The sequence below is a fragment of the Drosophila gunungcola genome (assembly GCF_025200985.1).
Source record: "Drosophila gunungcola strain Sukarami chromosome X unlocalized genomic scaffold, Dgunungcola_SK_2 000021F, whole genome shotgun sequence".
NCBI classification, from domain to species: domain Eukaryota; kingdom Metazoa; phylum Arthropoda; class Insecta; order Diptera; family Drosophilidae; genus Drosophila; species Drosophila gunungcola.
Window position 1 is genome coordinate 575,270 of NW_026453184.1, and position 15,476 is coordinate 590,745.

General features: G+C 38.1%; 1 protein-coding gene across 4 annotated transcripts in view; it reads left to right on the plus strand.

Moving 5' to 3' along the window:
- Window positions 1-15,476, plus strand: part of LOC128260299 (homeotic protein female sterile) — a 46,971-nt gene that overhangs the window by 28,858 nt on the left and 2,637 nt on the right. For 3 of the 4 annotated variants that reach the window (XM_052993169.1, XM_052993171.1, XM_052993168.1), the window contains 7 exons: window positions 1,723-2,666; window positions 3,025-3,188; window positions 4,675-5,182; window positions 8,186-8,307; window positions 8,382-8,459; window positions 9,281-9,435; window positions 14,320-14,411. In XM_052993169.1, the coding sequence (XP_052849129.1) occupies window positions 1,723-2,666; window positions 3,025-3,188; window positions 4,675-5,182; window positions 8,186-8,307; window positions 8,382-8,459; window positions 9,281-9,435; window positions 14,320-14,411 (2,063 nt within the window). The remainder of the gene's footprint in view (window positions 1-1,722; window positions 2,667-3,024; window positions 3,189-4,674; window positions 5,183-8,185; window positions 8,308-8,381; window positions 8,460-9,280; window positions 9,436-14,319; window positions 14,412-15,476) is intronic. The other variant, XM_052993170.1, reaches the window with a different exon arrangement.

Genomic DNA, 15,476 nt, shown 5'->3' on the forward strand with positions numbered 1-15,476 from the left:
AGCCCCCAAATGGCTAACTCATAATTGAATGATTGAACTGCAAGTGATAGCTATGGTCTTCCAAAAGTCTCATTTAATAGACTCGTAGCTACAGTTGGCAAAAATTTAAATGCGACAGCATAATAAAATTCCTAAGCTCTGCTCGACGAAAAATGCGCCACACGCTAATTAAGAGAAAGCACCCAGAAAGTTTCCTAGACAAACTCGGTGCCATGAAATTTAATCATAAATATGCTGAAAACAATTTTTATGGCCACCCCATCGGACAAGGCTGAACTTTCGGGGGTAGATATTCCTCAGAGCAAATTACAAAATAATGAGATTGCAGATGGGTGAGGAAATTGTGAATTTTAAAACGAGTATTTTTTTCGTTTTGCAATCACAGGAATTTATTTGCATTTGATTTGCCTTTGTTATGTTGTATTAAATTTATTTATATTAAAATTCAGCTTTGATTTATTTGTGCATTGTTTTTCACTCTTTTAAATCGCCGCTTTTGAGTGTCAGGATATGCCCGAATAGTTTACTGGGTATCTGTGGGGTCGAGTCTGTTAACGTGTCATATGTGGCCATATATTTAGCGATGCTCCGGGTCTAACCGACAATTTTTATGGCGCCCACCGACGCACAAAGAGCTAAAGTTTATTAAATTTTGTTTTTTTTTTCGTTTTGCTCAACAAAAGGAAACGGCAAAGAAAACTTAAGCTTGGCTATAAACATGTAAACAGTTAGCAAGCACACAAAAACACACACATTCGAAAGTCGTTGGGAAATGTCTTGGAAAAGTTTTCTTTTTGGGCTTGGGCAAACAATTTCATATTTGATTTCAACTTGGGGAACATAATTCGTGGGAAAGACACCCACAAAGGAGAGCGATATATAGACACCAAGGTACAGGTGGCCCAGGTGTCCCAGGTATATACGGTGGAAAAGCTGTGAAAATGTCGGATAATCTCTCCGGAACTGGCCACAATAGTTTGTCCCACATAGTTGTGATTTAGTTTTCTGGTAACTGCCTGTTAGAAAACACAATTAACAAACTGTCCGAGGAATTGACAAGTGCTGATATTCTTTCACAACCGTTGTATTTTTTAAGACAACTTAGTTAGAAAATAGTTAAATAACAAATAATACTTGTATGCAGCCAACTCTGGTTATGTTTGCCAAATAGTTTTCTATATGAACATGTATATTGGCTCTATTGTGATTTAAGTGTTTTTCTATACACAGTCAGTTATGCATTCCAAACTGCTATACACATTCTATTCTTCGGTAATCTGAACAAGGTTTCTGGCTTTATGAATTGGACAAACTGCACTTGAGCAAGCAGCATTATTAAAACTTTAAATTTCAGGAAACTAAGAAATTGGGTCTTGTTATTTACCTCTAAAATGTGATATGTTTATGTAGTATGCAATGTACAAAGACCAGATTTATATGGATGTTTAATACTCGTCTTGCCTGGAGTACATACATATTAGTAAAATTTATTCATTATCCGGTGTGCTATTCAATACAGGATATTTTTATTGAGGCTGCAGACTTATGATAAGTTAATTACATTTAAGAATCAAAGGGATTTTTTATTGTGGCGATTCCAATGATAGAAAAATGGTATGTTTATTTATTTCAAATGATGATTTCTCTTTTATTGTAATGAGATGTATTTCTGTATTTTATTTTATCCTGATTGCTGCCCGTGGTTCCGGTACCGGTGCTCAGATACCAGCTGCGATGAGAGCGACAGCATTAGCAGCAGCACCCCGGGTCCTGTGCCCTCGCCAGCTCCCCACCAGCTGGCCTACAATGTCCTCAAGCCGATCCTCAAGCAGCCGCAGCTGCAGCAGAAGCCTATGTTGCAGCAGCCACATCAACATCAACATCAACATCAACTGGTTGCCCACCAACAAACACAGCAGGCGGCGGACCAGCATTATCAAGGACTTGCCCATCAGCAACACCAAGGAGTGATCCAACAGCAGTACCAACAAATTAGCTTACAGCAACACCAACAACAAGTGCTGATCCATCAGCAGCACCAGCAGCACCAGCAGCACCAGCAGGTGAGCCAAGAGCAACACCCACTAGTCAGCCACCAGCACCAGCACCAGCACCAGCACCAGCTCCAGCAGCAACAGCAACAGCAACAGCCCCAGGTGATCCATCAGCAACCCATGTTGCAGGTGCCACTTCCGCCCACCACCGTGCAGGTGCACCACCGACTGTTGCCCACACCGCCTACCCACAGTGGCTTGGGGGCGTACCACACGCGCAAGACGGCCTTGCAAAGGGTGCAGCAGCAGAGCGGCTTCTACAACCAGGGGCCCAGCACCTCGGCATCGTCCTACGGCTATGGCCAGTCCATGGAACAGCAGCAACAGCAGCATCAGCAGCAGCAGCAGATGCAGCAACAGTACCAGTACGATCAGCATCAGGATCTGCAGTTCGAGCAGCAACAACCACTACAGCAACATCAGCAACATCAGCCGCATCAGCAACACCATCAATTTCAGCCGTATCAGCAACAACAACCGTATGCGGACGATACCGAGTTGGATTACGATTCGGAGTGGGAAATGGACGAGGAATCGGCCCCTCAAGAGGTCCAACCCCTCACCACCTTCAACGACTTTCTCAACGCAGCCCAGAATCCAACTGGAAGTCGTGTAAGTGTCACTTTGTTTCACATTCAAATAAATTAAAAATATTTAAAGCTAATTTATTAAATGTATAAAACAATATTATATTATATTATATGTTCGTAGTATGATATAGTATATTTGGGTTACATGTTTAAAATTAAAAAAGGGAATTTTTTAAACACCTAATACTTTTTGAGATAGTGAATAGACATAGGCGTTGTGAAATGCCATCAAACACTTAAACAACAATTTAAAAAACCCATATACTAAATTTGTATATTCAATCATATATTTACCTGTAAAAACAAGCTTATTTTTTAGCGACACACCTCTAATCCCTTTTAATTTGTCTGTTTATTTATAATCATATTACCATTAATAGCAGAGTCTGCGGGCCCAGAAATCCCCAATTTTGAACAGGCGTCGCGCCTCATCGATAGCTGGCAATTTATTGCCATCTGACTATACGTACACCCGGAACAGTATCGGCGGAGCTCCAATTGAGGCTAACGACTTTCAGCGCATTTCGCACAGCAATAGCGCCAGGTGAGGTTTTCTAAAGTCTATATATCAAATAACACAATTTATAGACAATACAGAAGTCGTGGCTTTTTTAAAAGTATACTTTTAGGCAAATATATATGTATATATAAATACAATTATAATGCAAAGCAATTGATGTCAATTCAAATATTTGATTATTGCTTTGAGGTTTTTGGAATAAAAATTGTATAAAGTTCAACGCATTTCCTAATGCCAACTCTCAGTCACCGTTAAATCTTATTTAATTCAAAGACGAAAAATTGTATGTGGCTTTTCTCAGCTTTCTTTTGCTTCAAACAATGTATGTATTTAACATTTGTTGCCGTTTCTGTAGGAGATTAAGATGGTAATAAAGAAGCAGAAGGCGTCCAGTCATAAACAAGAAAAAATGATAATTAAAAACTTGCCACAATGAAAGGTGGAAGGTGGGCGGCAGGAAGGAGACGGAGACGGAGAAGGAGAAGGGCCACCCTAATTAGGTGACCCCGACCGCCTGAAACCCTCAAGTGCGACCTCTTGCTGCCTCCTTGTGGGCCAACGACTTGCCATTGTCTTTGGCGTCCTAGCGCGACCTTGCCCCAATGGGGTTTTGAGTTGAAAGCTGCAGATTTAATGCCAAATGGCTTTACAAAACATTTGTTTTGTGCTTTATTCCATTCACATTTCACTACCAAATGGGTTGTGTGACTTCAGAAACAAACAAATAAAATTCAATTTTCCAACATTCCACTCCAGAATAGATGCATTTTTGAATGAGTAACAAGTTTGCCACATTTATTGTTTTCCCCGCTGGGAGAACCATTAAAATATCTTGCCTTAAGATTTTTTTCTATTTATTTTTTCAATATGTCACGCTAAGTGACTTAATTTCGAGCTGAAATGCAATTTGCGTTTACCCAAGCTTCGGACTAATTCTAGGTGTCCTTGGATAGGCAATAAAATGTCACAACCTCTGTGTGCAGGTATATGGAAAAGTATGTTCATTCCTAAAATGGGCCAAAAAAAATGGGTTTTTAATTTTTTTTCGTGTTCAAAAATACTTAAAACATACATTAATATTGTAAAAGTCAAAATTAATTAATGAAATAAAATAACAATGGAGTGAAAGTATGGTGTTGAATTAAATGTGTAATTTTCTACAAATATCTAAATATAATGGTGTATTTCATTCTAAAATTAAATATCTGGCTATTGAAACCAAAAATGCATATCTTAAAAATCATAATATTAAATACAATGTATATTAAATCGAACGATTTAATATTTAAACATTATATATAAATTGAAAATATTGCATTTAAAATGGGTAATTTGTATTTAATACTTAAATTGAGTATGAAATACTTGGCTTTAGCAGTAGAAGTAGGGGCATTGAAAGTACAAATTTGTCAGTGACACGAAATAACGCTCTAACTGATAGATATCAAACTTTTTCAGACATATTTATACAAGTATTGTATGTGTTTTGTCTTGTTGTCCATGTGTTTAGGGATCGCATGTCTCTGGCCGGAGTCCTGACCTTCCACCAGGCCATGTCCGGAGCTGTGTCACCACAATACGGCACCGTGGGTTCGCTTAATCCCCCGAACACTTCCGGTGGCTCCGGCGAAAAGCGGACGGATGGAGGTTTACCCGGGGGATCTGCCCACAATCTAAATGTGAACGTGGGGTTGGGGTTTCTCGGTGGATCAAGTACCACCTTAGCTGCTGTCGCCGAGGTGACTAGTGGTCCGGATGGTAATGGCGACTCCACCGACTCTATATCTCCGGTCTCCATGATCCCGAGCAAACAGCAACAGCAGCAGGAGCAGCAGCACTTGCCCACCCATTTGCCAATGAAGCGGGAGAGGGGCGTGGGCGAATCCTCCGGAGCCAGCACAACCGGCACGGCCATCACCGATCTGGCCGCCTCCGTGGTCTTGGCCTCCCAATCCGGCAAACCATTGACGGAGCGACAGCGTTTGAGGACCTCCAGCATGCCGGCGGAAAGTCGCAGGGTGAGTAAAATAAATGCAAGATGAATACGGTATCTTAATCTTTGCTTGTGTCTCTAAGGATATGCAAATAACTAAAGGAAATGCATATAATAGGGCATTCAAATCTTTGATATTGATCACCCTTTATAATTCAGAAACTGAAAATATAATATGGAAATTATTATATTATTATGATTTATTTAGAAACAATACAATTTTGCGAAATTTTACATATTATAATTGAAAACATTCAGATATTTGAAAGATTCCAACTTTTGAAAATAAAGACAAAAGTTTTTGCATTTAAGTATGTTCTCAAACCTGTTATATTAATATTTTAGAAACTCAAAATTTAATTTGTAATTTTATAAGAGTTTTTAAACAAACGTAAACTTCACAAACACATATTTCACTTTTACATATTCAAAGCATAAATAGTGCATATGCATGAAATATTCCATTTTAATTTGGCACAGCCTTCCACAAAACCGGTCAGTCATTGAAACTATTTATTTTCGGCTAAATTTGGCCAGTGCCTAGTCATTCGATGCGGGAACCAGTTAAGCCAGTTCAAGGAGCAGGCTCATGAGGATTATCGCACCGACTTGGGACGACAAGTAATTGAAACTCGGTCCGGGGAACAAAAGCCATTTAAGGACAGCCATTAGCACTTCACTCAGCAGTGAAATATTCTTAATAGTGCCACTAGCTTGAGAAAAAAAAAAAAAAAAAAACAGAACAAAAAGACAACAAGCAGAAAAACTAGATATAGACAAGACGAAGAGACCAAAGATTACACATGTATCTGGGGATGTGCATTTCTGTGGGTGTGGTTTTGGGTGTGGGTGTGGTTTTGGGTGTGCTTGTGTGTAGGAGGTGTGGGCCAAGTTTTCAGCATTCAGCATGACTGAGCATTTGATACATGGTTCTACTTTTGGCCCTTTGCTCCCGGGTCATTGGCTGTTTGAGTCGTTTTTTGGCAGGAGAAGGAAGAGTGAGGATGAAGATGAGGATGAAGATGAGGTTGAAGATGAGGATGAGGATGAGGACGAGGGGCGTAACTGCCAGCTTATCATGTCCCGAGTTCCACCTTTCCCCCAGTGGCCATACCCACTTGTGCCACCTTGTGTCTTCCTGTATCGTTTTTGGCATATGTGAAAAATAGCCATAATCAGCGGAAAAGTTAAGTGCTCACCCTCTATGCCTATGCCATATTCCTTACCAAGCTCTACTCAGATTTTAAGGCTATTTTGCGTTGTAAAATAAAGTATAGTAAGTAAAGTATAACGTTTCGTTGTAAAATTTACCAGTATCATAGCCAAGCAAACTATTACGTCTCATTTACAACAGATACAATTTTGATTTGAATCAATAGGTTTTACGCCTTTCAGGCAACTTTAAAACCATATACAAGCTGTGCACTTTAAGTACAGACCTCAACTTTAAAAATGTCAAGCTTAAGAAGTTGCGTTTTGTAGCATGACTTAAATAGAGAAATTCAAAGCAGTCTAGAGATTTAAGAAAGGAAGGAAAAACATTTAATTAATTTTAAACAGCTTTGTTGGATTGGATAATAGGATGCTTAAGAATTCGCGCATTGCAGTATGGTTTCTAATACTCAATAAGTATTAGAAAGTCGTGTCGTTCCATTTTCTCTATGGCTGTGTGTCACTACCGTGGATATATGGCTGCGATTGTGGCCATGGGAGCCATAATTCCCACGCTTCTTTGGCAGACTTGCACTTGTCTAGTCGCTGCAGCTAATGTAATTAGTTTGTGAAATTGCTCGAGTGAAAATTGTGCCTGCGCGTGCTGCGAACTACGTGCCACCTGGAACCACGTTGCACCTGCCGCACAGTCTCGAAGGACCTAAAAGCGGCAAGAAACTGGAGCAGTTGAGGGCATCGACCCGTAGTTTCCATCATTTTTCCCGTCCAGAAATTGATTTCAAAGCTGGTTGCCATTAAAGTGAGCGAGAAACCTTCAAACGAAGGAATCAATGACAAGCAAAGGTATTGCGATTGAGATTGAGATTGGTATTGATTTTGTCCAACTCTAAAGTCTAAAGTCCTTGGAGGGCGGCATTAAATTTTGGAATAGTGTCAAGTGTGGCGGCGCTCTCGACGCCAAAAGGGGAAACTTGTCGACTGCAGTCCCCGATCCATTCACACTTCACCTCTTCTTCAGCCAAATAGAAAAAAAGAGAAAAAACTGTGAGGCTGAAACCCCGAAGGCAGCCGAAAAAGTGCAGAAACTTTTGTGCCACCCCAGAAGGGCCAAAAAGGGCAGCCGCAAATATGTGAGTGCTGTAAGCCCATCGGTTGCCATCGCCCTGCAATTGGCATGAACAGGAACGCGAACCAGGAACAGGAGCCGAAAAAGCAGCAGGAGGCCTCTTAAAGCTGCTGCTTTTCCATTCTTCGTTCAACATCGCCAAAGGCTTTGTTCACACCTTATTGGACTGCTCGAATAAAATCAAATATTGTCATTCGGCCTGATGGGGTTTCAGGGATGGGACATTTATTTATTCGTGGCTAGCAGTCAAGTTTTGTCCTTTCTAAATGCACAAATATCAAGGTATCTGCATGTATTTGCTTGGTATTTTGTTGACATTTATTATTCTTTAAGAAATTTTATTTAAAAGTTATCCTGGCGTATGCGTAATTTTTTGAGTGTATGTCATTGCGTATACGCCAACTTTGGGTTGCGTAAATGTTAAAGCACACATTGCGTATACGTTAATAATTTTTTAAAATTATTATAACTAACAAATTAATTTTAATGTTTTGTAAGGGAAATAAAGTCAATAAACATCATTATTTTTATTTTAATTCTAATGACACTTCTTTAAAATTTAAATTTAATAGTTCCCAAAAAAGTAAATAATGTTAAATTGTTTCTCTCTACTCTTCTTTTGTCGCTTTTTTGTCGGTCAAAAGTGGAACATTTTCTAACATTTAGCTAAACATGACCTATTTAAGTGTGCTAACTATTTGTCTGGAATTTCGTATATGCAATTTTCAGCCCCGCTTGGCAGAGATGCGACGGTCGGCGATCCATGCCGGTGATCCGGACATGACCTACTACCGTCTGCGCAGCTTCAGCATCACTTCCAATGGCATCTGCAACTTGGGCGATTCTTTAAGGTATGTTATGAATATGTTCTGATACATTTTCACCAGCCTCTGACAATTGTTTTGCTGTACTTCATTTGCAACAGAAGCCGCAGGTCACGTTCGATCAATTCCGTGACATCCACGGGCACTTCAAACAGCGGCGTTGCGGATCGACACAATAGGTGAGTTCAGTGGTTCAACGTTCGGTGGCTCAATGTTCTGTGAACAAAAGTGGCTGGCAATAAATTGTTTATGAAATGACAGTTCACATGGCGACAACAATGCGAAACGTGCGGCATTTTCACGTCTACATAGTATGACTAATTTCATACAATTTCCACACCAAACAATTTCCGCTGCCATTAACAACGGCAGATGGAAGGTGAGGGGGCCAAAATGAAGATGAGTGGTAACAATGCCAAGGCGTTTGCCATCTCATTGTCAAAGGAAACAGTGGCACAGTGGAATATTTAGCTTGTCTTGAAAAAGTTTAGTTGATTATTGTTTTCATTAACTTGTGGTAAATATCTAAAAACTCTCAACGTGCTAAGTTTTAGTTTTAGTAGTTTTTATTTTAGTAAAACAATTAACAATTTAAATTTAAACAATATATTTTATTAATATGCTTTACGTTTTCATTTCTATAATATCGTTATTTAAATAAAATTGTTTTTAATGTTTTTTGAGTTTAGTTTGTGAAATAAAATAAGTAAATCTGAATCATCAATTGCCTTAATTGAAAGTTTCGACAGATAAATCAAAATATTCCAATATTTTGTTTACCAAACTCTTACCAAGCTAACATTCTAAATGTATTGTTCATCGAATTAAAATGAGACATTAAACCTCATAAATTTAAAATGAACATTCAAACTTATTGGGCATTTTTTAGGCATTCCAGGAATAATTTCTTAGTTTCTAAGGGATTGTTTTTTTGAGCAATTTATGGTTAAATCCACTCTTTTCGCTGAGCTTACTATTGTTATTGCCCTTGTCTTCGTAGCAACGCATCGGGGGCATCGGGCGAAGTCATCGACGGGGATCCGAATGTTCCTGCCTACAAGATTGCCATGCTCGGCGGCTCCGGAGTGGGCAAAACCACATTGACTTACCAGTTCACCACTTCCGATTACATATGCGCCTACGACCTGAGTCTCGGTAAGTCGGCATTTTATTATTCATCACACTGCTATTTATCAATTGGCACTTTTTAATTTGGCAAATGTAAAACTATATTTATCAGGCCTGCCGCCACCGATGTCGCCGTCAATCCAAAGATTACCTTTTTTTTTTGTCTGCACTTGTACAGTCCGCATAGCAGAATATTACAAATTCCCTTATTCCTTATTTCGTCTAAGCAAATATGGCAATAATATCTTGTTTATTATAACATTATATTAGCACATTTATGTAAATAAGGAAATAGTCGAGACCATCAGATAAAAGTCTCTTGTATATATTTTACATATCTTAGCCCATGATATTTCATAAATTTCACTGGCTATTTAGATTTATAAAATATATTATTATTTATACATTATTGATAAATTTATAATAGACACGTTTATAGCATGCACGCAATATCTTCTAAACTTGAGTTATAGCATATCGAGGAAATTTATAAGTATAAAGTTCATATTATGAATTCGTTTAAGAACAGCTAACAACTCGTTGCTTTGTATAGGCTTTGACTTATGAAATAGTTCCTAAATAAAATAATAAAATTAATTGTTTATATGGTAGGGGTATCCCAGGATTTTTTTGGGCGAAGTAATTTAAAATTATGATGCTTTTCCTCATCCATTTCCATGCCAGCCAGGTCCTTTCCCGAATCTCTACCCCTGCTGCTTCACTATGCGGCTTTTAATCAAACACATTTGCATTTTAATTATGGCACAAAGTCATAAAATATGAAAAGCGGCAGCGCTAATTTCATTAACTTTTGCGACCATATCACTGGGCTTGGAGTGTGGAAAAGCTAGAGAATATGGGCGTGTTGTTGACTGCCGCCCACTTTTTGATAACCGCTTTGGAGCATTTAAGTGGATTTTCACAGTAAAGTGGAGAATGTTTTAACTGACATCAGTTTAATGTCTTTAATTTTTTCTTGTCCAGAAAATCGTATTAGCCATAATTCAAATGTTTCTCTGTTAAGCAGTATGTCTCTTAAGTAAAGTGTCATAGCATCAAAGAAATTAGTCATTTACTTATTAAAATCTATTGATACTTTTTTTCTCCTTTAAGTTTTAAGGCTATTGCGGTTAAAACAATTAACGAAGTGTTAAACAATATACCTTTGATTAGTTGTTTAATTTTTGTTAGTTTTCTAGAGATAGTTTTTGTTAGTTTACCAGATTTTTAGTTCAATGCAGGATTTGTAAGTCTAAACATATGTTAAAAATAAAAACATTGAACATTAATTTTTAACTTAATTTAAAAACAAAAAGTGTAATGAAATATTCCTTTGATTAGTTGTAGTTCCTTTTGTTGCTTGCAAAATTAATCATACAAAAAAGCATTTACCAGAATTTTAGTTCATTGCAGGCTTTGTAAATCTTAAACCTTTTAATTTTATTGATATTTGACATATGAAGTATTTAAGGGTTTTAAAAGTATCCTGTGTGTGCCCATTTAACTTTTTACAGCGTGTTAAGGTATCCCCATAGATCGATAATCTTTTCCTAAGCCTGTGAACTTCATATTTTCCTGCCAAGGTCAAATGTGCGTACCTTAATAGTCGGCTTAATTAACTGGGAGATGAAAAGATGCACCTGTCGGCGCCTCGTGTAAAGTTCTTCGTTGGCTAACCTCTTCAAATTAATTGAATTTCAGCACTATCGAATTGTGTACATTTTGAGAAGCGGGCTTTAGCACTAAGCTAATTACGTCTGGGATATTCTAGCAAAAATGGTTCAAGTTCTGGGTTTGAGTTTGTGATTGAGTTTTAGTTTTAGTTTGAGTAATCTGATCAGGGCGAAAGTAGCCGAAACCCAATGTTTCCAGAACAGCAGATAATTGCAGTTGCAAGTGGTGTGCATGTTGCAATACTGATTTCGTATTGATTTTGCTTATTTAATAAACAGCTTTTATACATTTTGTTTTAATATGAAATTATAATTCCTTTTATGCTACTCTTTCCTGCCAATAAATAAATATCTTCAGTGTACCTTAGGGATTGCGTGCATTTTATGGCCATGTCATTTCTGGTCATATGTTGGCATTGTCGGGCAATATAATAGGCTTTTCGTAACAGGATCAGATGACCAGAGGCCAGAAATAAAATAATGCCTTGCCATTGTCTTCACGCAGGAATTTTCTGCTCTGTGTAGTCGAGATAATAAAACTGAGTTTTAATTAGCCCAAAGGCAAGGGCAAACTTTATGACAGATGATGTGTGTGTGAGTGGAATTTTGTTTGTTTGACAATTACCATATATATCTGGGAATTACCATAGAATGAATTGTTATGCAACTGTTTCCTAGCTGCAGGATGTGTCCACTGCATGTGTGGCCTCTACTTTTGCTAATGCCAAATGCTTTCCATCAAGACACGCAAGTTGCTCGATTATTTTTGCGTGTGGGCGTCGTCTTTTAGCCATCTTTCGCTAATGGCCGTCAGCGTTGCATGACCACAAAAAATCTGTGGATGGGCGGAATTGCCCCAACCACGCCTCAAAAAAAAAAAAAAAAAAAAAAAAAAAAAAAAAAAAAACAGATGGTAAATTTATTACATGCCATGTCCGTTTGAAGTAAATCTAAGTGTTTCTCATTTTAGAAAACAGGCCAAACACTGGCTCTTGTTTTAGTTAAATTTATACTGACGCAATCGCGCATGATTTCACTTTAGTTTTTCAGGTTTTGACCGTTGGCCATTTAAAGAGGTTACACCTTTAGGTTGTTGAATTTATAATACTTTTGCCTGCTTATGATTAATTCAACTCAATTCTCTTTTCTTAACTTTCGATTTCATGGACTTTAATGCAAATTTATTTTTAAAATGTTTCATTATGCTTAAGTAATTAGCACTTAGACAACAATAGGTTAGCATATATTAAAAATTAGTTAGAGCATTTCTTGTATATATAACATTAGCTATTTTAACCTATAGTCCAAATCTGTTGCCATTAAAGCTATTAAAATGTTGTGTGTGCCTGTTGCATGCATTCCGAACACTAACTGGTAACAAAAATCTACTGAACTATTAAAATCGAATAATCCTCACTAATTTCAGAGACCACAACACGCCCATTTGGGTCTTAAAATATCTATATATCTCACAAAAAACCACTCACACACACACACACAACGCGTGTGTGAGCCCCTCGAAACGGTTTGTTTTCAAGGACAACCGAGTACCACGTGTAATCCCACCAAAATCAGGGGGTTCCCCTCGTTGGTTGCCTGTGTTTGCCCAGGCGTTTGTATAATTGCATTGCAATGACTTCGTTTTCGCCGCTTGTCAATGCCACAGGCTAATCGGCTCAGCCGGCAGAAGTATGACTGATTCCCATTAGGAAGACGGCTTCTGGAACACACACTTACTCACTCACAAAATAGGGGAACATGTTTTCTATTCAATTTGTGCGGAACCGCCCACACACTGAAAATTACTTGCCACATGCAAATTAACCGCTCGGAGTACCTATGGACTTTTTGTCATTTTGACATTGGCATTGGCTTGGGTTGGGTTGGGTTGGGGTTTTCGAGGTTGCAGCTTTCCTGAGGGGTGTTTTTTTTTTTTTTTTTTTTTTTTTGTAGATGCGGGCCGGGTTGACTGGCGTCTAAATATTTGTTACAGCTGAATGCAAACAGAGTCGGACACAAACTGCAGTCATTGTCTGCTTTGGAGACTCCTTTCCAGTTCCTTTCGTCCTTATTTTATTTACTTTTTCTGGTACTCCTGCCATCCTGTTGGGTCGTGTCAAACTGCTGACAAAGCGTACATTGGACGGTGCTGTTGCACTGAGAGAAACAGCATTAAAATACAATTAGAGCACAGGCTTAAATTTGCATAGCCATTTGATATTTTATAAATGCAGTTGAATACATATTAAAATATTAATTTTTTGCCTCTCCCAAAAGTCTATAAGAACTAGAATGCAGTTAAATAAAGCTAACAATATTTTATACTACTCAAATAAAGGGTTGGGAACTCTAGAAATTTGTACATTGCTCACATACAAACGTGTGAACCCTAGCAATTTGTATGCTGCCTGGGAACTCTAGAAATATTCTGTTTAATTAAACAAATAACCTCTTTTGCTTCTGAATTTTAAGGTATACTATTTTTAATAGTTTAAAAACATAATTAGTTTATTTAATATAGAAATAAATATTCCTCTTGATAAACATTTTATGATTTATTTAAAAGCTTAACCATAATGGCGTAAATTGTGAGTGAGTTAAATTAGTTTTTGAGGTTGAAGACACAAAATTTTGTAATTTTTTTAGTGGCAGTGTGGTGGTGACGTAGCACTTTCCGTGTGCACCACCGTAGAGAAAGGTTTTACGAGAACGAAGTCCCTGCACTATGAGTCCTCCACTCTAAACACACACTGTCTGCCTGTTTCTTTTGCACGTTTTATGGTCTCGGGCTAAAAAACGAGTCAATGAAGTGAAGCGGGAAAAAACAGGGGGAGCGTCAATTGCGACATTAACTTGCTGGGCAAATAAAATCACTTTGATTACGGTTTTATGGGCGACACGCCCATCAACGCCCATGGAAAGGTTGTCGCCGCCCCTGCTGCAATTTGATCGATTTTAGACCCTTGAAACTGCATTTGGGGACTTGGTGTTGTTTGCAATTCCCCGAAAGTCCCAACAACTTAGTGTAGTGGTTTGTTTTGAATATAGGTTTTCCTTTTTCTACTAAATACACGCTTGAATAATGAATAATGCACCGCTGCTGCTTGGTTAGTTTGATAATACATATGCTTATATATTTTTTAGAAAAACCTATCTAGTAGTTTAAAGGAAATAAGGGAACGTCTGACAAAAGACTACCCTCACTTTTTTTCGGCTGTGTGCGTTTTTTTTTTTTTAGATGATGAATATGGACAGAAGACGGTGTCGGTGCTAGTCGATAACATTGAAACGGATTTGGAGATTATTGATCATCCCGCATGCGAGATGTCGGTGAGTAAGCACAGAAAGCATCAGTAGCAGTATTGGTACTGGTATCGGTATCCGTAGGGGTAGCATCTCCCAAAAAGTAGTGTTCCCACCAAACTCCCCCCATTTTGTAGCTCAGACCCTCCTCATCTGGGGTTCTTCTGATTTTCCCGATTTTCCCGGTTTTCCCGCCGTCTAGCTGAGTGGGTCAAGCGGTGGGTTAAGAGCCATCTGCCTCTGACACATTTGCCAAATGTCATTAACACTTCTGTGCCTCGGCCGTCACTTAAAAAGGAAGCAACAAAGTGATGGGATAGAAATGGGTGTTTGAGTCTGGTATACTAAGGTATGGTATTGAGCAAAACGGGGGTTACCATTCAAATTAAATGTTCTCTTGAATTTTGTATTGACATTTTAAAGTTTAGTTTGATTTCTTATAAGTAACTGGAAAGCACCAACTAAAAACAGTATGTGTAACCGTATTTTAACAAAGGGTAACAAATTCGAAAATGATTGTGAAAACAAAGGAGTTACCTCAAAGCCTTGACAATAACATTTTAAAATATATATTTGATCATAAACTTATACCAACATTTTTTACTTCAGTGTGTCTACAAAAAAAAAAAACGGTTTCTTTCAATGTTCACTTTGTGTTGTAAATTTTCTTAAAAAGTATTTAAGCTTTTGGAATATATTGAAAATTAAAATTTGAAAGGGTAAAGTTCTTTGAGTAAACATATATTTTTCCTCTATGTCTAATAAAAATATTGATGTTTAACAATTGTGATTGCAGCTCCCTTTTATATTCAATGTTTTTGGCCCACTAAATTGTGTTGACTTGCTGCTCGCTTTAAGTCTTTAATCTGACCAAGGTCAGCTGTCTCAGCTGCGAAAAGCGTTCAGCCAAGCGTTTAACATGGCCTGGGGGCAAGGCATATCCTCGAGTGGGTGGTTTGTGTATTTTTTAACCCACCCATCGCCCACCTCCCACCTCCTACCTCCCATTCCCCGTTTTCCACCGACCCACCACTCCCCGCTTGAAAATTTCATTAGAACGATTTTTTTTTTGTAGCCAACTTTTTGTGCACC